At 36.1% G+C, this 24,026-nt stretch overlaps 1 protein-coding gene across 1 annotated transcript in view; it reads left to right on the forward strand.

The window, feature by feature from the left end:
• Nucleotides 1-1,428: 1,428 nt before the first annotated feature.
• LOC104491672 (mitogen-activated protein kinase kinase kinase MLK4) overlaps nt 1,429-24,026 on the forward strand; it is a gene marked incomplete at its 5' end in the record, with an annotated part of 24,555 nt that continues 1,957 nt past the window's right edge. Inside the window, 9 exon segments of the mRNA XM_010134129.1 lie at nt 1,429-1,466; nt 4,642-4,822; nt 9,707-9,855; nt 10,605-10,780; nt 15,271-15,511; nt 17,344-17,466; nt 20,648-20,798; nt 21,838-21,932; nt 23,633-24,019. Of these exon segments, the coding sequence (XP_010132431.1) occupies nt 1,429-1,466; nt 4,642-4,822; nt 9,707-9,855; nt 10,605-10,780; nt 15,271-15,511; nt 17,344-17,466; nt 20,648-20,798; nt 21,838-21,932; nt 23,633-24,019 (1,541 nt within the window).

Here is a 24,026-nt window from a genome sequence, read left to right on the forward strand (position 1 = left end):
AGATGTTGCCGGTTTTGTTTTAATTAGAGGAACACAGACTTGGGAAATACTGGCTGGCTCAGCGGGTCCAGTTCCGTTGCAATCTTGGACAACTGCGTGATAGATTTTAGACTTTAAAAGTCTGCAGAACATCTTAACTGCTTACTGTTACACTATAAAATACTTCTGGTGTGTCATAGGATTAGTAGAAAAAGACTCCAGCTCTAACTATGATAATGCAGAAAGCAGGAAAGATTAAGGACATTACTTTTTCATGGACTATTAGGTTTAACAGGCGTATATGTTGAATCTTGGGACTTTTTTGAGGAGTAAACTCTGCTTTACATTCAGAGGAGGGCTAAAAGAGGGATAGGAAGAAAGATACAATGTCTTGAAATCTGGCAGAACTCCCCACTCTGGTAGCTCCAGATGTAGAACTGAGTTTAATCACAAGCATACCTGTAAGATGGATCAGCCAGGGCATCTAGGAGATTGTTTTATCGGTAAGAGTACCAGCGCTGTAAATCTGCATGCTGTTTCTAGATATGGCCAACTTCTGTTCTCGTAACTTCTCTCAACCTTTGTTTAGACTAGCAAAAAGGACAAACTCTTCCATTTTGTCATAACTATTCTACTTCAGTTTTCTGCATCTGCTTCAGTTTAAATTCCTGTTGTTTAACACGTGTGGTTCTTGTCATCCAGTATTTCATATGAGGTCTTATGCTTTTTACAGTTCTGTTGATACTTCCCTGTTTCTACTAAAAAAAAAAAAGCCTTTTTTTAAGTGCCCTTTAGAATTGCATGAGCTTGTGCAATTACATGTAGCTGCTGGTTTGGTTTCCCTTCTGTTAGCCGGAATAGCAAGCCTTTTCTTCTTTCTTCACTTCTGCTTTATGGCTGTAGACTTTATGATTGATCCAGTCCAACTTGGCATGTTTTCTAGTATGATGATCTGGTCTTCCTTAGTGTGGGCAGAATCACCTGACTGTGCTATCAGTTCTTGAGATACAGCTTATAGTTTTTACTCTTGATTGTGAATTGTCATGTGAAACAAACCTGCTTCTTGCTAAACACCGGTGACGATTCCTCTTTATTCTGATGAAGTCTCCAAAGATTTTCCTCCATACAACTGCTGTATGGAATTATTTCATTAATTCTTTTTCTGTCTGTATGATTAAACATCCTAAAAGGTATTTAGATCTGCTCAGGTCTGCTACTTGATCACTTTCTAATAAAGCATTGATCAGGACAAAATGGAATTAGTATGTTGTGAGCTATGTGTAATGTAACTGTGCTATAATTTTACTGTTTTTTTCTGTGCCTTGATGTCCTTAATTACTGTACTTAGAACAGATTTTGAAGAAAACTAATTAAGATTAAAGTCTGTAGTTGAGTAAATATGTTTCAGTTGTTTTGAATAAAGGTATTGTTTACTTTTTTCTGTCATAGAGTACCATAACTTTACAGATTCATAAAAAACTTTGATAGTAGATTTACACTTTTTGTAATATTAGCCCTGTTCTGAGTGTGTGTGTGGGAGGTATGACATCTTGAGGTCAGTTCCAACCTAAATGATTTCATAATTCTGTCATGTACTTCCTTCAGTGAGCTGGGGTGGATAATGCTTGGATTTCCAAGTTCTTTTTGGTTACAGCTAAAGAGTATAAGATTTTTTCATCCATGTGGTTAAATAGCAATATCTTTGTTACAGATGCTGTTAGAATCCTCATGTACACTTGCTGTCAAAAGTGTCTTGTATTTTTAGAATATGCAGAACAGCATGTCTACCAATTTCAATACCACTTTACCACTTAGCGTTTGTATATTTTCATTTTTCTCTCTCACTTAAGGATTTTTTGGCTTTTATGTTCAACTTGTTGATTTATATTTAATGGGATTATTGAAAACAACATGCAACAACATCTCTTTGTTCCCCAGCACTGGTTCTGGGGATGTGTTGTCTCACATATTCAAGCGGTGCCTGGTATGTAACACCCTAACCTCTGCTGCTATGATGTTAATAAATTTACTTTCCCCTTGATGTCATTGCAGAAAGGGAGATGTGCTAAACTCAGAACTGAGTTGAAAATGGTGTTACCAGTAAGAATCATACGTGGCCTTAAAATACTTGGTCAAGTGTTTATTTCTGGCTGTAGTTCTAGGTAAAGCTTTACGTTAGTTTGATACAAAGTAGTCTTCTCACATCCAGCTTAGTCTCCTTCTCTTAGATTTTGAATCATTCAGAAACAGTCATAATGTCTGGTTTTGCTTACATCAGAATAAAGGAGGTGAACATAGGATTTTCCTGCACTTCCACATTCCTAATCTAATTCAGGCTTTTTGGTAGGTATGAATTTATTTTCAAACAGACTTTGTACTTGTAAATACTTCGGGCTGTGTTTACCAAAAGTAAAACACTAGTATAAGTATGAACTTTACTCTTTGGGAAAATAAAAAGTCCGAAAAATGTTAAAATAAGCCAAAAAGTGCTAAACTGGCTGTTACCAACTTAACATTATAGGCGTATTGGAACCTGAAAAGACAATTTGAAGGATTTGAAAAAGAAACAAGTGGGGGATGAGTGAACAGGGTGAGCATGAGACTGTAAAATGACTTCTCATAGGTTAGCAGCCAGCAAGGGCGGAGAAGCTGTGGAAGTGGCAGAAGATGCTATAGTGGCAGAAGGTTGCTAGGCTACTGCAAGAGAAGCACTTGCTGAGCACTACTCAGCTATGCTGAGCATTTTTACTGCCCAGCTGCTAAGTTATGTGTGTGTAGTATTGCTGTTTTCCTGGCTACCAACTGGAAGGGGAAGTTTGAACTGCTAAGAAACGTCCCTTTGTAGGATGAAACTTGGTCACATGCCAGTTATTACCTTTTGCAAGACTGACTGTTTTTGGTTTCGGTCACATTGACTGACAAGGAATGTCAGGAATTCTGCTGAACGTGTTTGAAATGGAATAGTAAACAATAGGTCTTTGATTCAAGTATAAAGTATAAAAACTCTTGCATGACTTTATCTTCTTCTGATGGTGCTGACTGGTGAGGTCATGGTTTGTCTGTACCATTTTGGCCTTCATCTATTTTGTGTTAAGCAGCTTACTGAAAAAGGAATGTGGGATTTCTTATTTCATCTGGATTTGATGTCATTTTTGAAATATTTGTAAGAATGTGATTAATCTGTACTAGTGAAAATTAGTTCCTGCAATTGCAAATGCAAGGTAATCAGTTTTGGCTCTGTAAGGGAAAACTGCCTCTTTTTTTATTAATGGATTTCCTGTACTGTGTTTTGTTGTGCATATAGTTGGAAAACACAAGTGTTTGTGATTCTTCTTATTTGTAATTTAACCTTTGATCTTTGTTCTGTGAGACTACTTTAACAGGAAGTTGAAGCTAACAGTTACTACCACAGCCAGCATCAGAGAAACTGAATATGGAATTAAAATATGGTGTGTTGATAATGTTTCCATCTGTTGTCTTTCTCCTTGTGAGCTCTAACACAATAGCCCAGTTCTCTTTTAACACTATTTTGTGAAGGTGTATTACAACTCTGCCAATTCAGTTGTGTTACTAACTGTCAGTCAGACACTGAATACACACTGTAGGATGCAACAGCAAAAAAAGATAATTTACTCTTTAACATCCATGAAGGTGCAGAAGCTATAATGTAACATGGATTTGCTTTCCTGTCGCCAGCTGGGGACTCCCAAGGCAAACTAACTTCCCTGGTACATAGTCTTGCAAGTACTGATTTGTGGCCTGGAGATTTCTTGAACTTAAACCCATTCTTTTAATATAAATGCTCTTTATGAATTTGTCTTCTGTGAATTTTTGTAGGTGCTTTTTAAATTCACATACTATTCCAAGAATCTCAAAGTTTACTTACCTGCATGTACGACTGCCACATGTTGGATTCTTGCCTGTTAATTTTACTCAATGGTATCCATTTCTTGTGCTGAGAAGCAGTGAACAGCTGTTATCTCCAGCTTTCTTCATCTCATAGGTGGTGTTACAGTTTCTGTTCTCAGATGTTTCTTTTCCTGCGGAAAGACTCCTTGTTTATTAACCATTCCTTGTAGCTGTGTATATGCTGTTTTGAGCACCCTGGTTGTGTCCTTCTCTGTGCCGCTTTCAGTTCTGTTATATGCTTTTTGAGATGAGTAGGAGCCGGGATTGGCTGCAGTATTAAGGATGGATTTTATACAGTGCCATAATTATCTCCTTTTTTTCTAAGTCTTTTATAAGAATTGCTAACATTTATTTTACTGCTACTGTTATTTTTATTACTTCAGAACCTTGTTCCAAAGTGAATACTTTATTTCACAGCCTGTCATCATCTGTGGGATGTTAGGATTCTGGGCTTTCTTAAACTTATATGCTTTACTTTAGAAATCTACTGTAAAGAGATATAGTGCTACTTTAATATTTACTCACACAATTGCATAAAAAACTCATGACACTAGGTGTTTCTTGATTTTATAGCTTAGAATAGCTTAAAATTATCAAAAACTTTATTCATATTTATAAAAAAATGCAGTATTTTCACAACATTTAAAGTATACAATTACCTGTGCAGTACAAGTTGCATGTGAAGTTTATAACAGGACTACATATTTCTATTCAATTCCCATGGCATTAATTGACAAACTCAATGTTTTGCAGTTTTATTGCTAGAGAAGATGGAACATGATGACATTTGTAATAAAACTCTGAAGATTACAGACTTTGGTCTGGCTAGAGAGTGGCACAGAACAACCAAAATGAGTGCAGCAGGGACTTACGCGTGGATGGCTCCAGAAGTTATCAAGTCCTCCATGTTTTCTAAAGGAAGTGATATTTGGAGGTAAGAAGCTTGTCTGCTGAAGAGCATGTTCAGCAGAACTATGCTGAAGTTTTTAAATGAAATTTTAATTGATTTTTTTTTTTGTGGTTTCTTACATTATTGTCTCAACATTTTGAGAAGTATACTCATTTCTCAGCATCTGCTTCATTTGGTCTATCTTTAGTTATTAATAACTTACAAATTAGGGGTGAGAGAGGGGAAAATAACAGATTTTTTTTATTTATTTGTAAAAAAAGCAAAATCTCATTAAGAGAAGCCTTTAACATATCTGTTGTTTAAGATACCTAAGTATTTTATCTAGAGTCTTAATATGAACAGCCATATGCTCTTTATACATTAACATATCATTGGTCTCATATTAGTACGTTTACTTTATATCAGAAGTCTGAAAACTCTCATTCCGCATAAAGAAATGAGACCAGCCAGTCTGATAAATACAAATAAGCTGCAAACCAAAACTTTGTCAAATGTTAAATTAGGACTGTTTCTAGGAATCTAGAATGTGATTGTGTGTAAAAGTGAACATCAGGTCTAAGGTCTTACTTTAATAGAGATTTTGCTTCCAGTAGCTGTAGTGAGGAGAGTGTATTCAGCACAAAATTGTTTTAACTTGCCCTCTAGTTTTAAAGGTGAGGAACTCCTTATGTTATATTTGTGAATATCTTGTTAAAGACATTATTGTGGATCTTATAAATAACATGGCTCTCAATACCGATGCTATTTTTGAGTAGTGTAGTGTCGGATACGTGTATTGTAGAAAGGTAATGTAAATTTAAAGATTAATTTAGTTCTGTTTTGTGAGCGGGGAGAAGCAGAGATTGCACAATAGGCTCTAAAAGCTGCTGTGCCTCACCCTGAAAAGTCTACATTTCCTTTAATTTTGAAATGTTTTCTCTCTGAAAGATCCAAGATAGTTATTTGGGGAAGGAGGGAAGGACTTTCATCTGTTTTCTCATGCCTTCTTATGCATGTTCTGTGTTGTATAATTCTTAAATACGGTCCTTTTTTGCTTAGATGCCTTATATTCTACAGCATGAGGTAATACTTTCGGTATTCTCAAGATGATTCTATATCTGCATTACTGTTTTGTGACACCCATTTGTCTTGTGTCTGAAATAGATTTTCAGCATTTTGTTTACATCAGTCTGAGTTGATGCCTGGTTGAGAAACATCTTTGGCTTCATTCTTTTTTTCCATTCTTTCTTTCTTTTTTCTTTAGTTTTTTTTTTCTTTTACGGGGTGGAGGCTGGGTGTAGGCATTTCCCTAATCAGCTGTATTCCATGCTTAATTACAGGTCCTGTCCAGTCTTGTTGCTGTGATTTTAGGTATCTGAGGGGGTATGCTTTGGTGCAATTATTTTATATTCTGCTGCAACATTAGTTTACATTTTTGGAACCTACAGTATTTCTCTTCTTCGCCTTCTCTCCTGCACGCCTCTCTTGTAAAAAATGTAAGTATTTAGCTCAATGATGGACATCTAACAGGAGAGGTTTTTAAGTAGAAAAGGCTGTGTTGTACAGTATAGTTTAGGCCTTCTTGGCTTCTGAAGACTTTCTGCTTACTGCACCCTGATCTATTCTGTTGCTTATCTTTACTCTTTCTTTAAAAAAAAAAAAGCAAATAAAGAATACCCTGCTTATAGGAGTGTTTTGTTTCAAAAAGCATTCAGGTTACAAATTTAAGTATGGGTCTAAGACAAGAACGCGGTGTATTTCGGGAAAGTTCTGAACTTCAGTTACAAGTACTGAGTGCTGAATCTCCAGAAGATATCTGCCGACCTCTCATTAGAAAAAAAAAAAAAAAAGCAGTTGAGGCTGCTAAAGTATACTCACACTTGCAGCTAGTCTTCCAGAATCAGACAGTGTTTGGAAAAGTTGTGTATTTTCATGCACAGCCTTCCAGGCTGCGTGTTCTCGGGTGTCTTCCTAGATAGCAGAGCTGGTGCTTTCTAGGTGCTGTGTATGTATCCTTTTGCTTCCCAAACCTGAGTTGTAACTACTGCATTTATTATTCTTTGGCATATGATTCCCAAAGAAAAATTCTGCTCTTCCTACCCTTCCATCGATCATCACACATTTCTTAGTGGTATGCCAGTCATAGTTTTGTGTATTGAGCTTGGAAGGGCAAATAATGCCCACAGATTTCCCGGTGCTGATGGTGTGCTTCAGCAGTGGTCCTTACAGTAATGCATGCCTCTGTTGTACAAGCTCCTGGCAAAGCTAGGCAGCACTTACTGTACAGCAGAATTAGCAGCTGCTTTTGCCTGGCACATTTGTATAATTCTGAAGTGATTCATGTAGCAATGCTTAGTAACCTCTGCTTTAGAAGGTGGATTATAGAGTAAAAAAACTTGGAGAATTTTAATTACCTTCATTTTTATCAGCTTTTAAAATACATAAAACCAGCAAGTTATTGCTGGAATGAGATATAGTAAGACTTAAATCACATCTGACAACAGGAGAATAATTTTTAATAATGAAAATATTTAAAAGGACATCTTTTTGAAAGTGTATTAGTTTTCATGTATCGTTCAAGCAATATAGTGCCTGTATTTTGGGGCTTTTGCTGAAGATGTAAAAGGATGTGGCTTTTACTCTTTTTTTAAAAAGCTGTTTCTTAGAAGCTCTGACTGTTTACATAGTACAACTGTACGTGGGCTGGTGAAATTTAATACACAAAGTAGCTACTTCAGTAGTTGAGAGAGTTAATAAGTAGTTGTCATCCTAGATGATGATAGATTAGTACCTCCCAAAAACTCCAGGGTGGCAAGACTAGAATGTTCCTTCCCACAGTTTTTCCCCCCACAGTTCTGGCTCTTGGTACTTGATACTAAGACTGCTTTCATTAAAAAAGATGCTTTCAGGCTATTACTGTGTTGATTTGTTTAAAATTTTACAACCACCTTCTTGGCATGTTGAGAACTACTTAGGGTTAAAGGCTTGAATTGTAAATATAACTAAAGCTAATGGTGTGGAACAACTTTTCGTAAAAGGTGATTTCTTTTTAGTTAAATTTATTGTTCTGCTTAACTTCAAAGTACATGCTAAAATACGTATGAACAAGGGAACTTGAGTTAAGAACAGTTCTTGCTTGCTGAGAGAGCATGACATTATTTTTAACATTACTTTCTCTAAGCACACAGATGAGAAGTAGTTTGGTGGAATTCCTCCATGACGCATAAAATGTGTATGTACTGCAGGAACTATTGTATGCATTATGGTCAGAAGTACCACTAATTTAAAACAAAATTAGATTTCATTATTTTATCCTTGTTTGCAAGTGCAGAGATTAGACTGGAAGAAGTTGGGAGGAAATTACTAAGAAGCCCAAGACTTTTGTTTCTAATTCTGATTTTGGAGGGAATAGACCATATTCCTCAGCTTTTGGTCAACTGTTAGCACTAGAAATTCATTAGATTTTATGACAGACAAAACTGCTTAGGTAAACAGAAGGTAACAAATCACTGCTAATATTCATGCTGATATTGTGTGGATGTTGTTTTGTTATTTATTAAAATGATGTTGTAAGGTCTGGTATAATGCCGAATGACTTCTCATTAAGGAGGGAGTCATGGGAGAACTTAACTAGCGTATGTTTGCATCTGCGAACACACCATCTGTGTTCCCTGTCACACCTGTTGTAGTTGAGGTTGTATTTCTGGTACTAAGAGGTACATGATAAGGGAAGGGGCACATAACCCTTACCTCCCCAGTGCTGTATGCATTTCTCCTCGTGTAGGAGAGTTCAATGCTGTCCAGCAAAACTTGCCGTTAATATCATCACATACCTGTTTTTTCCCTTTGCCTGCTCACTTTACTTTTCAAAAGCAACAATAGGTTGTCATTTGTATCCTCATTCTACAGACAGTGGTTCCCTGGCAGGAAGAGGAGGCAGAGGCGGGGCAGGGGGTAGGGTGGAATCAAACTCAATCATAAAGTCTGCTTTAGGTTTACGTTCTAAAAGAAGTAATTCCTACTTCCAAGAAACCAGCTGTGAAAGCTATCCATTTCAAAAGTGGTGGTGCAATTAGGAGCTCTAGAGCAGCAGTAGCAAGCATGCTCTCCCAGCTCTTTGTAGTGGCTTGGATCATTTGAGCAAGCCAAATAATGGGCATGCATACCCAAAGAAAGTAAAAGCAACACCCATCTCTTCTTCTAGAGTGGAGAGGATAACAGAAATTCTTACGATTAATGTTGCTGCAATAGGAATTTCTATGATTCTTGATTTCTCTAACAGATGCTGAGAAAAGATCTCTTGATGCCACCACCTTTTGCTGGAGACAATGTTTTGTTTGTTTGCTTTATCTAATATGGAAAAACTAGTTGTGTGTATGTGTAATCATTTCTCAAACTTGTTGCCTCTTTGCGGGAAGTGAAAAGTTAACAGGCCTTTATATAACACACAAAGGATTAGAAATGCAAACTTCCAAACACAGCTGGGGCTTTTCTGGTGGTTTTTTTTTTTTTTCTTTAAATGAGCATGTTCATCTAGGTAAATTGTTGTGAAATGTTTGGAAAGGGGAATGGTCTGAATACTCTGCTGAGGTTTTCTTTTCTATTTTGTTTTTTGCTGGGGAGAAGTTTGCTTGTTTTCCTGTGGTTCAGATTTGTGATTGTGAGATTTATATGATACTATAAAACTGACTTCAGGCTACATTTTGAATAGGAGTGTGAGCCAGTCTTAGAGTTCCATCCAATTTGATTAATCACTGTTAGCAGAAAGGTGCAAGATTACTAAAGTAGAGCCAACTCTTAAAGGCATGCACCTAGAACATGGGAAATCCCCACGAATTTAAGTGCATGGTTGGACAGATAATTGTTCATTCCTGAGTAAACAAGGTGTCAGTATTAAGAAAATAACTGTTAAATCATTACCTTTTGTAGTTACGGAGTGTTGCTGTGGGAACTGCTTACAGGAGAAGTTCCTTACCGTGGCATTGATGGCCTTGCTGTGGCTTATGGAGTTGCTGTCAATAAGCTTACTTTGCCCATTCCATCCACCTGCCCTGAACCATTTGCGAAACTAATGAAAGGTATCTATGGTGTTTCTTCCTGTGTATTTAAATAGTTATGTTTTGGGGATATATATCCTTGCCTGTAATAGTCATGGGGTTGCAAAATAAACACCTCATTTTTGTAATGTGCTGTGCCGTAAGTATTTTGTTTTTCCTTACACAGCAGTCTGGTGTTACAGACAGTTGAATGGGTTTCCGAGGAAGTCATTACTGCATACCACTTAAGTTCTTCACTAGTGACAGAGTACATTTTTTGCTCTGCTTTTACTGATTCCCTTTTACACTCAAATTGCATTAATTTTCATAAACTACAGGACAGCCTACAGATCAATACAAGATCAGGATTAAAATGCCAAGGGCAAGAACTGCAAATTCCGTTTTTCCTCATTGTTTTTTCCCTGAGTGTCAAAAGTTTTTTGGAAGCTCTTTTTAGAGAGAAATAAATGTTGCTTGCTAGTGGCTATTTCCTTGTGTTTAATGAATTTCTTTACCTTTTGTATGTACCCCTTCTGTGCAATACTGCTAGTTTCACTATTTCAGATCCTAAAGATAGAGACGAAAAGAAGTTTATTATTAATGCAAAAACAGTTCTCTGAGTACAGGTAGGTAGGTGTCATACTGTGAATGGAAGAGGACCAAGTGAAGCCTTGAAGATACAGGGAACACATTAGAACTTGAAATACAGTAGCAAGTAACTTGAAATTCATATGGTTCTTCAAAAGGTTTTATGTACTGTTAAAAACTGATGGGATTTTGATAAATTCTAGAATGCTGGGAGCAGGACCCTCATATCCGACCATCGTTTGCCTTAATTCTTGAACAGCTTACTGCCATCGAAGGGGCAGTTATGACTGAAATGCCTCAAGAGTCTTTCCATTCCATGCAAGATGACTGGAAATTGGAAATTCAGCAGATATTCAATGAACTGAGGACCAAGGAAAAAGTAAGTTGATTTTTCCAGTTGCATGGTAGTGAAGGAAGGAGGGGCAGGGTATATGTGTGTGTGTGTGTTTGTGTAATACCACAGTTTTGGACTTTTTAATTGTGGCTTACCAGTTTAATACTAGAAACCTGATGTAGTAGTGGAGATACGCTTGAGAGGATAAACTACTTGGAAGAAAGGATTTACTCTCTCATTAAAACTTTATTGATTTAATTTATCCATTCTTGGTGATGGCTGTAAATTAAATTCCATTCATATGTTTCTGGACTGTATTGTAAGATAACCCTGTAACGCTCTTACAGCAAACTTACTTTAGAAAAAAGGTTGGAATACTGGCTTTCTCAAATTTCAGACAGTGTTTCTTTTCCCCTTTAGTATATGGTTCTGTATGCTGAAACTATAGCTAGAGGTATTTCAGTTGAAGTGAAATGTAAAGTTTGACAGGAAGCCTGAAGTTACTCTAGCAAGTGAGTGTGATTATATGAATGGCTTATTCAAGAAGTACAGGCAGTTGAAAAAGGGGTATGTATGTCCACACCTGTCTTCCCAAAGAAAACAGGTTGAGAATCTGTAAGTGTCGCATGTAGGCTCTTTTAAAACATAGTATCTTTTTTCTTGGGTATTTGAATGAATCACTTAACAACAAACCAGAGTTTATTTACCCCTTAGCTAATAGTTATAACCACTGCAGAATTTCAGCTGCTGTTGAACATTCTCCTCAGCTGTGGAAATTAAAAGCTTTTCATCCTGCTATATGACCATATCACATGTCTACTTTTCAAAAAATGGAATAGTGCTTTTACGTCTCTCTTTCCTGAGCAGACTGATAATATTGATCTCTTTCAGTGTTGCAGTTTTGGAAAGCTTCTTGTCAGATGTTAATAAGATTGATTAGGTCAAATTTGTACTTGTGAATCAGCAAATCTAGTTCCTCTTTTTTATTAATCAGATTTCTGACACTAATCTTCTATCTGTCTTTTCATATCACAATGTGTTTGTGATAAATTAATGTTCACTGTTAATTTCTTTGTCCTCTCTTTTAGTTGCTTCAACTAGTTTTTAATCACTTTGAGGTTTATATTACCCTTTAGATAACTTGATAAAGATAATGGTTGGAATAGGCCTGGTGTCCTCCTGAGGCCCTGTTAGAATGCATCTAGTAGAAACAGATTCCTTCTTTGCAGGTCTTTCTTGCAGTATAATTTTTGCGTGGTATATATTTGTTGTTGTTTTTCGTGAAATGGTAATAAGTGATGAAGAAAATTGCGATGCAGTGATTTGTGAAAAATCTTTATAAAAAGGACGTAGTCACTTTGACAAAAGCAAAAACTAAACTCTTAGCTTGCAAGTCACTATTAGTAGCCTTTGTCCCTCGCGTCTCATCAGGTGTCACAAATAGCTGTTGATGGACTAGTGGCTGGTGACAGGTGTGACGTTACAGATCTGCTCTAATATCGTCTTGCGTGGTATCAGAATATATTGATCACCACTAATATTGCAGTGTCATCAATAATAAACTTACATACTTCATAACTGCCTTCCTATCCACCATCTGCTTTTCCCTCTTGGTTCACAGAACTGGGTAAGTGTTGTCGGTGTAGTCTTTGTCTTGCCTGCGGTGGGCAAACAGGTTGCTGGAGCTGGACTGTGTGTCTCTGTAGCTGTCAGATCTCTTTCTTTTCAGTTGGAAAGTCTCTGCTCTACAGAGAGTAGAGACTTGACTTTTTACTTGCTCTGGGGTCACGAGCCATTGCATTTACTTGCCACAGCCTGCCGTAGGGTGTAACTCTCTTTTCTGCCCCTCCAGCAACTGCTCAACCAACCCATTTTCCCTTTTTTACCGTGTCACAAATTGTTACAGGCATTCCCATTCAGGTTTTGGGGTTTTTTAATTTTTTTTTTATTTTCTGATGCATTCATCCAAAATGAGATTTCCTATTGAAGAAAAATACAACTAAATCAAGTTTAAGATTAAATAAGTTGGTACAAAGCTTCGGGAGAAGAGTAATATTTTTGGTGTAAAAGTGAGTTAAGCTTAATTAGGGGAGGGGAAAAGATAAAATGAAATTTACTTTTCTTATGCTGAAGTAAAGGCATCTGCCATAATTAGGTAAACTTGTTTAAGAATGAAAGCATGTAACTTCAACTTAGATAAAGTTTTCACATGTGCAGGATTATTTAATTTGGCACTTTATCAATTTTGCTATCAGGTACTAGGGAGAAAGTAATGTCTATGAAATAATTATATAATAATAAAAGTAAAACAAATAAAGAAACCCTGCATGAAGTCTTATGCCCTGTAAAAGAGGATCTTCTGTAACTGGAGGAATTTCCTCAAGGGCTTGCTGTAAATGAGTGGTGGTGACACGCACTCCAAGAGAAGATTGCAATCTTCTTTTGACAAACATTCTTGAGCAACTTAAATACGGAATTCTTTCCTAGCTTCCTTACAATGGGTGGTTTTATTGTAGAGTGGTGTAGAAACATTGCATAAGTAATTGCAGTAAGCCTGTTTTTAATTCACTTATTTGGAAAAGAGTAAATACATAATATCTCAGTGAGGAAACACTGTTACTTTTTCTAGACTAGCTACCTTTTCAATACAGACCTTCAATTTTTGCCTAGTTACTGAGTTTTATGGAACCTGGATTTGAGAACTACGGGAAACGGATAATCCACAGTGTCTACTAATACATCTTTTCTATTTAAGCTCTAAAGTACCTTTTTTCTAAATTTGAATTCATGAAGCTTCTGCTTCCAACCCTTGCTTTAGGTTGTCCAGTTCTGACTGTTCGGAAGGCAGAGGAAAGTGAAAATTTGCAATAATCTCTAAATTACGTAATTAAATATCTTAAAAAGAATACAAACAAAAAACCAACCAACCAAAAAAAAAAACCAAAAACCAAAGCTCCAAGAGGCAGAATTCCTTTTTGCAAAACTCTGTTAAGCAGAGTGGATTTTTTTAAAAAAATACTTTTTTTGTCAAATATTGTGTTGAAACAAGCTCACTCAAAATGACCAAACCATATGAAATTTGTCAATAGTTTTAATTAAATTGTGATGAGCGTTATGTGTATGATATGGTTGTAAAGAAAAACCAAGCATCCTTCTGAGGAACAGATACTTCTCACTGAACCAGTTTGCTTTAGTGCTAACCTGTCTTTCGATATCCGCAGTCTTTCTGGCAAGAACAGAGAGGTGTTTTTTTTTTTCATTTGAAAACACCAAGTACCGTAGTTCAGGAACTAATTTATTCAAGAAAGTGAAAGTTTAACAGAGCAGAAATTTTGTTGGATTTTTTTTCTTTCACTGTATGCAATAACAAATTGTTCTGCTGTACAACATTGCTGGATACTGATGAACAGAAGTAGACAGTCTGCATCAAAAAAAACCCCCAAACAAACAATTATGAATTAATTTTAAATAGGAATAAGATTTCTTATATATCCAGAACTTTTAGCATAGCTTAATTTCAAATGCTCGTTTTTTATTTTGAATTTAATTTCAGTTTTATCCACGCAGAATTTACACAATCATATGTAAAATAGAAAAAATATGTAGTGGGAAACATACAGTATCAGTCACATCGTAGCTTCTCCTTTTCCTGTAATCTTTTATAAGCAAAACTGACTACAACACTTCTCAGTAGGTCTGTTTTATGTATAATATGTCCCATACTATGAAGGATAGTTTACTTAAATTTCAGATGTATTTTAACAGATTTTGGAACCTGAATATTAAGATAATTTTAAGATGGTAGGTTTACAGCTGTTTAGTCTTGGGGAATTAAGTTACCCTGAAAAAATACTAGCTTTTTCTTCTCCAAATAAAAAAGAATAATGGAAGAAAAACAAGTATTCTATGAGACTGATGGTTGGAGAGTCTGTGTGGTGTAATTCAATGGTTAGTAGCTGGTTTTTGCTATTCATTACCTGCTAGATTTAATTAGGAAACAAATGTCTTCTGTCTTATGACTTTGTTTATCCTATTACACTAATCCTCATTCAGTGTAATACAGATTGCTTTTCTACATAGAAAAGTGCTGCTTAGTACAAGGCTGAAAACCAGGAAAGGTTAGAAAATTTAAGATAAAGGCATCCATTTGTGTATTCGTCAAGTCGTTGACTTGATGTCAGTGCATAGGAGCTATCTAACAGCAGCAGCACAGTCTCTGATGTGAAGTACTTGGAGCACGCTTTCTGCTAGGCCATAAGCTGATAATCTTTGGACGTGTTGCCCACACTGCCACTGCTTGCCTGCCTTACGTGACTCAAGTTACATGGTTAAAAGGAAAGCTATAGAATGCTTGATTGCTTCTGGATAGAGAATCTTGGCTTATGTAGAACGGAAAACAGAAGGTCGTACGTGCATATGTATATAGTGCATCAGGGAAATGGATCGGGAAATACAAACTACTGTGCACTGTATATATCATTTAATACAACCTGCACATTATTACCTAGTTTCATTTGTGCCATTCTTATCTTCAGGAGCTTCGATCACGGGAAGAGGAGTTGACAAGAGCAGCTCTTCAGCAAAAATCTCAAGAAGAATTACTTAAGCGCCGCGAGCAACAGTTAGCAGAACGCGAGATCGATGTATTGGAGCGTGAACTGAATATCATGATATTCCAGTTAAATCAAGAGAAACCCAATGTAAAGAAGAGGAAGGGCAAATTTAAAAGAAGTCGGTTAAAACTTAAGGATGGACACAGAATTAGTTTGCCTTCAGGTTTGAAATTTTTTTTTAAAGTTCACAATACGTGTTATGATTAAGTATTCAGGCTTTAGTTCCATGGTTAATGTTTTCAGCGTTGCTCACTATTTTAATTCATTGCCAGGTCCTTCTATCCTAATAATGCAAAAGAGTATGGTAGAATTGTATAGCCCTTTTTTTTTTTTTCTCTAAGGAAACAGCTTCAACATATGATGTTCTTGTGGAGTAGTCCTCATTTCATCTGGAAGAATCTTTCACCTGATTGAGCTAGAAGTCCATCATATCTGTTGGGAATGGTTACTAGCATGGTTTAAGGCTGATTTGAAGTTCAGGTTTCTGCTGACATTATTGCAGAGAAAGAAAAGTACCTTAACATGATCAAATATTAATGCTGTTTGCCCTAAACTTGCAGAAACCTAGCAGAAAAACATCACGTTGTAAAGGCTGAAGGTATGAGTGTAGTGGGTCCAAATTGTATGGTTATTGCAGTAGCCAATGCACACAGCAATTAGTATCTTCAGAGCCTTACTTCTTGCAAGAAAATGCTGTAATTATTTCATTATGTCTACATAATGAAGACATTATTTCAAATGTCAAATATTACGTTATTTCATTACAAACATGGTATAATTCGAATGTTAGCACACTTAATTCCACCCATCAATGCATTAAAATGTCCCCTTTGCAAAAGAGATGTGTTTATAGAGTTGGACTTTAGTGTCACGGAGTGGTTTAGTGGTGCCTTTTAAATGTTGCCACGAGATGGCACTATGGAAACTCAAGGTTAGCCTATGGTTGGAAACCGTGCAGTAGTCGTGCCAGCATCCTGATGTTGGCTTCCTTCCAGTGGTTTCCAGGTCAAGTCTGTCAGTTTATTACTAATGCAGAAAGAACTTAATGCTCTGCTAGCACAGGTGTGACCAAAGCATAGCTGTCTGTGGTCGGAAAAAGACAAAGGGGGCAGTAGTATTTAGAATACTATTTCAGCACCAGTGAAATAAGCTTGTTTCCTTCTTTGAAAATAATAATAGCAGAAAATAAAATAAAAATCACACTACAGCCTGCCAGACAAGCATGTTAGATTGGTTTATACTGGATCATAAGTTTAAACAAAGTATTTGATCCTTTGTTTCCAGTTCTGCTGATATTTAATTCAAAATGATAAAAGTTCTGTTCAGAATACTACTTAGCTCTTTGTTGTTAAGAATCATCTAGATGAACTTCTCCTAGAGACAGTTCTGTTGTAAGACTAGCATACAAGATAATTGCACTGATGATGGGGATTAGAGAGGGCCATACTGTCAAATTTTATTTCTTGAGGTTTTTCCTATTTGCCAATATTTGTTGTTCTTTTTTTACTACACTGCTATAAATATTTGTAATTCCACACTCTAATGTAATCTTTTTCTGATGTCTTGTTAGATGTGACTGCTTTGTAATCTTACTCTTTGTTGTATATGAAATACATGTTAAAAAATACAAGGCAAATCTGATTTTCATCAATATTCATAGATTGAGATTTTTCTTTCCCTCTGTGACACCAGCAGTATTGAATAACAGCTTGTGATGTGGATGTGTCTCACCACTTGGACCTACCTGCTTTTGCTGATGTTACTGCATCAATATAGGGTCAATATAGTGTCTGTGAAGGTGTGAAATCCTGCCTGTTTGACTCAATATCTAAATTGTTACATTAAGAGGTAGAGTTGGTCAGTGATTTTAATATGAACATCACTGATACTGGTGAGTCTAATTCATTACATAGCTTGTTCAAAGGACAGCAGTAAAATCTCCTGAAGAGTTTTTTATTTAGAACATTAAAACTGATTTGTTGTACTATCTTACAGATTTCCAGCACAAGATAACGGTGCAGGCATCCCCCAATCTGGATAAGAGAAGGAGTTTGAACAGTAACAGCTCTAGTCCGTCAAGTAGCCCCACAATTATTCCTCGTCTTCGAGCTATACAATGTAAGTCTCCACCGTTTCTGTTCATTCATTTGGTCCATAGAGACTGTTTCATATACTCACTGAAACACTGGTAATAGTATCAGATTCCAGACAGATTTCTGTCTGATTTCCAGGTCCCTTAACTTGTTCTAACGTTTGCAACTTGTTCTTTGATGGAAAGGATAATCTTGCTAAAATGCTAACTAATTTTCAGTAATTAAAAATGATTGTGAATATTTTAAATCACGTCTTTGCTTAATAACTTCAGGAACTAATTTGTAAACTGGAATAAAACAATGAAGAATCAAAATTTGTAATGACAAAAGGCAAAGCATCACATTTAGAACCCATGTAAGACAGAAAACAAGTTTTTATTAGGCACTGGAGTTAATAAAAGAAATCAGCTATGGACTTTCAAAAAAAAAAAAAAGGTTCAGAGAAAAAGGCAGTCATGTAAGATGGAAAGGCCAAAGAATCATCCAGTAACCCAGCGTGCTGATGACAAAAGAGAAGCAAGCTTTAACCAAATACAAAACCAAAAGAAAATAAAGAAGAAAGCTTGCTTTAGGTTTTTTGAAAACAAGAGAAAGAACCAATAATAAAATTGTGGGTTTGCTCGTAGGTCTAGAGTATTTCATATATATGCTGATGACAGAAGTGAGAGGTAACATGAATATGGAGGAAAACTGATGATATTGTTACAGTGAAGCCCCCATTTATATTTTGGAATGACATATATGGAGATAAAAAACAGTTCCTACAGGATTCATAGCTTGCATTTGCACTGTCTGTTGTGTGAAGTAGATTATCTAATTATCCATATTCAGTGTGGAGTGCCTTAAGCTTCTCTCTCTGAAATCAGTGGAACGTGTTCCAGCTTATTACCTGTGGATGGCAAAGATAGTCACCTCTGAAGGAAATTACTTCAGAATCTGGCTTTATCAGATGTAAATAAGGAGGAGGGGAAATCAAAATGCATGGGGAATTTTTTTCTGCATACTGTAGGTAGTTTAAAGATTTTTTTCTTTAGTTTTTTTTTATTCTTTTTTAACCAGTCTGAAACTTTGTTTAAAGTTTGGATAGAAGCCAGATCTCTCACCTCCTTTGGAATACCTCTGCCTTATGAAATCCCTTTCATTATTAATATTTAAAGGAGAAGTGGTGTCTTTTCTGGCAGTAACTTTATTTTTTGTTTGGCCTGTAAATGATACAGTTCCCTGGGCAAACACCATTACTGCCCATATGTTATGCATGAAGGAGAGAGATTGACAAATCCTGTCTTGCTTTTTCTTAATGAAAATATGAGATGGAAGGAAAATTACGTAAAGCCTTTTCAAAAGTTAGCTGACATGCTATCCGTGTTAATAATGGTTTCCTGACATCAAACTGTGGTGGGTTTTTTTGGTTGATTGTGTTTTTCTTCATAAAATGTCATCATTATGTATAAACAAGATCATCTCATTTTATGTTTTGATTCTCTTTGCTCTGTATGGAAATGATTGGAAATGAAGCAGGTGTCAGGTACTGGCATGATTCTAAAAACTTTTTTCAAAGATTTATTTTTTAAATGCAAGCTATAGCAGCGCCACTCCTTGCGTGTGTGCGAAGTGCCAGTGGGGATTTTTCTTTTCTTTTCTTTTTTATTTGAGCAGGCATTTGTATTTGGAGGACTGGAGGATACAGGACAACATAAAGTCTCTCCTTTAAAAGAAGGACACTTCTCTTTCTGGGTTTGGATCCTTAAGCTTTACCTTATCAGATCTCTCAGGAATATCTAGCTGAAACAATTTAGCTTCCACACCCATCTGCACCTGTGCAAAATAAATTCTTTTTTTCCACAACAGTGTTTTATCTTGATTTAACTTCAAAGTGTCTTTGTTTTAAGAAGACTTGCTCAAATACAGATCATATGAACAATCTAACAATCGGTGACTTGATTGCTTCACTCTTTTAAGAGTGAGTCTAACTTCCACACCTAGAAGTTTTTAAAGTTAACACAAAAATCTAGTTAACTGTAGATGTTAAAACAAATTCATTTGATTTTGAAAGGCGTTTTAAAGGAAGGAGGAAAACCAGTAAGATACGTATGCTATAAGTCCTGGAATGTGTCTGAAAATAGGAGTGTAAAAAAGGCAAGTAGGGTTCCATACTACAAGAAGGGTGTGCTGGCAAGAAGGTGTACAGTGAGGCAGGAAGAGAGTGTTGTGCCATGCAGGAGCGGCAGAACCCCAGGCATGTAAATGCCACCTCATTTATCATGCTGTTATAACTGGCGAATTTGTTTTTTCTCTTGGTCTCTCCATCATAGCTGTAAGCGTGCTACATTGATAGCAAGTTATTCTTCCAGTTAGTCGCATATGAAAATCTACTTGCCTGGGTCTGGTCCTAGAAAGAGGATCCTCTAATCTCTGGAGTAAAAAAACACTATCAAAAGATGATTAGAACCTTTATAGATCTGGGTTTTATGACCCAAAGATAAAAATATAACGAAAACAGTTCCGTTTCTGAAATCAACTTGACTAAGACCTCTACTACATTCTCTTAATTTTTCCTCAGTGATTCCCAAAACAAATACACACGCAACTAATGGCCGAAGAAACAGTGTATATGTGTACCAGCAAGATGTAGATATCACAAATGAATATGAACTTCCCAGTGGGGTTATGAAAAAAGGCAAGATTTCATTATGTTTCAAAGGGGCTGGTTCTGTTTAATTTAAAAGTTGAGACAGTGACAGACTAAGCATTTAATGCAGGTTAGACACTTTAAAAGTATAATTTGTTCTGGCGTAGTGGGAAAGAAAACATTAATCATTGTCACAATTGGAATACCCTGTTTCATTTGATATCGATTTTCCACAGCATTTATTTTCTTCATCGGAATTTAAGTGCTCAGTCTAACTCACTTGTCTGAATTAGCTAAATATAAGGTTCTCAGTTAAAGGAAGCATGAAAAATATGATTATTTTGCTGCTATATCTTTAATTTGGGTCTCATCAGCTTATAAATTATTTTTATTGCTTGCTCATCTTTTTGGATCAGTATAGTTTGCATGGTGGTTCTTGTAAAAGAAATATCTCAATTTGCTGTGTCAAAATGGTTTTGCAATGAGAAAATATTTTATTCTGTCAAAATATTTTCGTTTTAGAAACACTACTTATGTGTGTGGGTTTTTTGTTTGTGTTTTTAAATCCGATCTCTAGTAACTTCAGATGAAAGCAACAGAACTTGGGGAAGGAGCACAACTTACCACCAAGAAGAGTTTGAAGATATGAAGAGAAGTTTTAAAAAGAGAGGTTGTACGTGGGGACCAAGTTCAGTTCAAACAAAGGATCGTGCAGACTGTAAGGACAAGTATGTCTACTACATTTTGTTTGTTTAATAATACTAAGTATTCTTGGTAACTGAATCACTAACATGTAGTTAGTGAGAAGAATTCTGCAGCCTCTAGTTACAGCTAAAACTCAGTCCTGCCTTTTAATTAATTTAGGAATTACATTAATAATGAGTAGCGTCCCACATAGACCTGAGGATAAAAGGCTTACCCTTAATTTTAGTGGTTCTTATCTATTACCCTTTATCTCTGTTTTCTGCAACTTGGAACATCCTGGGACGTTGAGCTACTGATGCATGTCAAACATTCATGGCCTGTCTTCCATGCCCTTTGTCGCATAGACTTGAGGAACTGCAAGCATGGTAGCCAGTGGGCATTTCCAGTACAACTAAGTAAGACCGGCTGACTTTGCATACGTGAAGCATAATTCACACCAGCAACATCATTTATACTGACAAACACAGAGTGAAACAGTTCTCAAAATCAGTTGGTCACCTTCACTTTTTCTGATTGCTCGAAATTGGAGATTAGCAGCTCTTCTGAAGCAAGAGATCCTTTTCCGTGTCTCTTCTAGTATATGTAATTATTTATGGCAACTTTTTTTTTCTTGGTAGAGACATCCACTCATTCACCTGCAGCAGTAGCTGGTTCCAAATCATCTACTGAACCTTGGCTTTGTGATATTTTTACTTGTTTTGAAGTCACTATGTTTAATAAAGTGCCAATATTCATATAATTTCTTTGACACCGTGAAACAGTTGTCCAGGTTTTCACCACCTTTTGTTCTTTAATAGGTAGTCAAGGTCCGTTTTTCATTGGCTTTCTTTTTAGGCCTGAAATGTTGATTTTACAAAGAATACCTGATACAAGACATGTATCAATTTATAATCATATGATTCTGTGCTATTATAGACATTTTTTTTACCTTTGGAAAGCTTTACTGTTTTCAAGTTACGTACTACATGTTTATGGTTTAAAAAAAGATGTATTAGTAATTTTCTGTCAAAGTCTACGTAAGCACAGTATCCTTTGTAATACCAGAAAAACTGTGTATTTCAGAATAAGGCCCCTTTCAGATGGCAGCAACCCTTGGTCAACTGTTTTAATGAAGAATCAGAAGGGTGTTCCCTTAGCTTCACTATTTGTGGACCAAGGTAAGAGCTATTTTTGAAAAAGTGAGAGTTGCCTTATAATGGCATTAAGTCTAGCCTCTGGTATTAAAGATAGTATTGCTTGAATTCCTCAAAGATCATGCAGATTGTTAGAAGAGTAGTTATGCTACAAATCATTTTCCTATGCAAAAAACCTATCGATAAAAAAAAAATAAAAGTCTTAACATCTTCATATTCCTATCATTAGCAGCTAAGAAATATCTATGGTGTGTGAGCAGTACCACATAGAGATTTGTTTTTCCATGTTTTTGTGTTTCAGGGTGATCTGTATGTGAGGTCTGCAGTCACCACATTTTAGCTTCTTTTAAAAAGGAATGTCTAAATCAGTAATTGTCTTGCCATTTAAATGATCATTAATGACTTATTGTTAGTGGGATCTGAATAGTTGTTTAAAACCTGTAAGCCCTGATACATTCCCAGATATTAGTTCCCTGTTTTTTAAATGAGATTTGTTCTCTAAATTTTCAAGAAAAAATAGGCAACATTTTGGAATTTACAGGTAAATCGCAGGGAAAAACATATTTAATCTTCTTAGAATCAGGAACATAATAGCTGTATGTTGCTTTTTATGTCAATTACTATAATGTGCTGTGGCTGTGCAATATTAATTTTCAAATTTGCACACACTTTCTATACTACAGATTCTCTTATCTGAGAAAATTAAGTTCTCTTTGTAAGGAAAAAAGCCTGTGATATAATTTGGTGTCCATACAAGCAGCTAGGTTTATGCCAGCTGGAAGAGGACAGAAGCTGCTTGGACACTACAGTTTTCTGCCCTAGGAAAAAGGCATTTTGATCTTTGTATAGACCAGCAGGGGATATAAATCAAGGCTTCACAAATCGTAATTTTATAGATTTATTACCTTATTACTAAAACCCTACGGAGAAGGTTATACAAGTGTACATATTTGCATTTCAAATACTTCTGTGTTGATTCTGTAGCCTTCAGTAGTTCATAGTTGAATAACACATCAGTCAAATTATACCTTCCATTTTACTTGTCATTAGGTGTGAGATGTCAGTTAGTTTTTACTCTAGTCCGCTGTGGCCTGATGGAAAAATTTGAAATTGGAAAAATTTCTAGTAACTCACTGGATTTTGGAACATTGCTTAATTGAAAGTGTAAAGAATGTGTTGCAGGTGTTATCTGGTGATTTGTGTATAGTGAATTACTTCACTGTAATCCATACACAGAAATATTTTCCGTCTTATTTGAAAAGCACTACCAAAGTGTTGCAAATCCTCAAATTCACAAAAAATGCAGAAGCAGTATCTGCGCTTCCACTGTTGAGTGCATAAAGATTGGAAGATACATTATGCCTCTCTTAAAATTAAGTCTTTCAGATGTGGAAAACGCAATTTGTTTACTGTTATACTCAGTAAGATTGATCTGCAAGTTGCTTCTAATGGAGTAGTACACTTTTGAGTTGCGAAGAAGATGAAATTGTAGCAAAATGGTAATTCTGCTATTTTAAAGACTATCAAGAGGATGTGAAGAGGTTTAGGCTTAGGATGTCTGAATCTTACAATGTGAGTGTCTGAGCTTCTGACTGCATCTAAAGGGAGTGTACAGTATATCTCAAGATTGATAGCTGTGCAAGTTGAAAGGAAAAAGCGATATTCATATGCTGTAAAAAAATAGCTGAATGGCAATCTTAAAAGTATACTGTAATGTTTTATAGGTGTCTGTACTGATAAGAAACTTCTCCCTGAAGGTTTGGACAGTAAAAGACCAAAGCCGATTAAGTTGCCGAATCAGACCTATATTAATCTACCTCTTTGGAAAGATGATCGGGGAGAAAATACAGTAGAACATGAGAGCTTTGAAGAAGGAACTTCTGCTAGTTCTACAAACAGTACTCCTCAAATGACGCCTACGAACAGTCTGAGCAGGACACTGCAGAAAAAGAAGACTGATTCGGTGCTGTATGGGTGTGCTGTGCTCCTTGCATCTGTTGCGCTGGGCTTAGATATCAGAGAGCTCAACAAATCGCAGGGTCCAGAGGAACTCTTGCCTAAAGATGAGAAGAAGAAGCGTGATGGAATATTTCAGCGTGCTTCAAAATTTCGCAGGAG

Source organism: Buceros rhinoceros, unplaced genomic scaffold (assembly GCF_000710305.1).
Source record: "Buceros rhinoceros silvestris isolate BGI_N320 unplaced genomic scaffold, ASM71030v1 scaffold10914, whole genome shotgun sequence".
NCBI classification, from domain to species: domain Eukaryota; kingdom Metazoa; phylum Chordata; class Aves; order Bucerotiformes; family Bucerotidae; genus Buceros; species Buceros rhinoceros.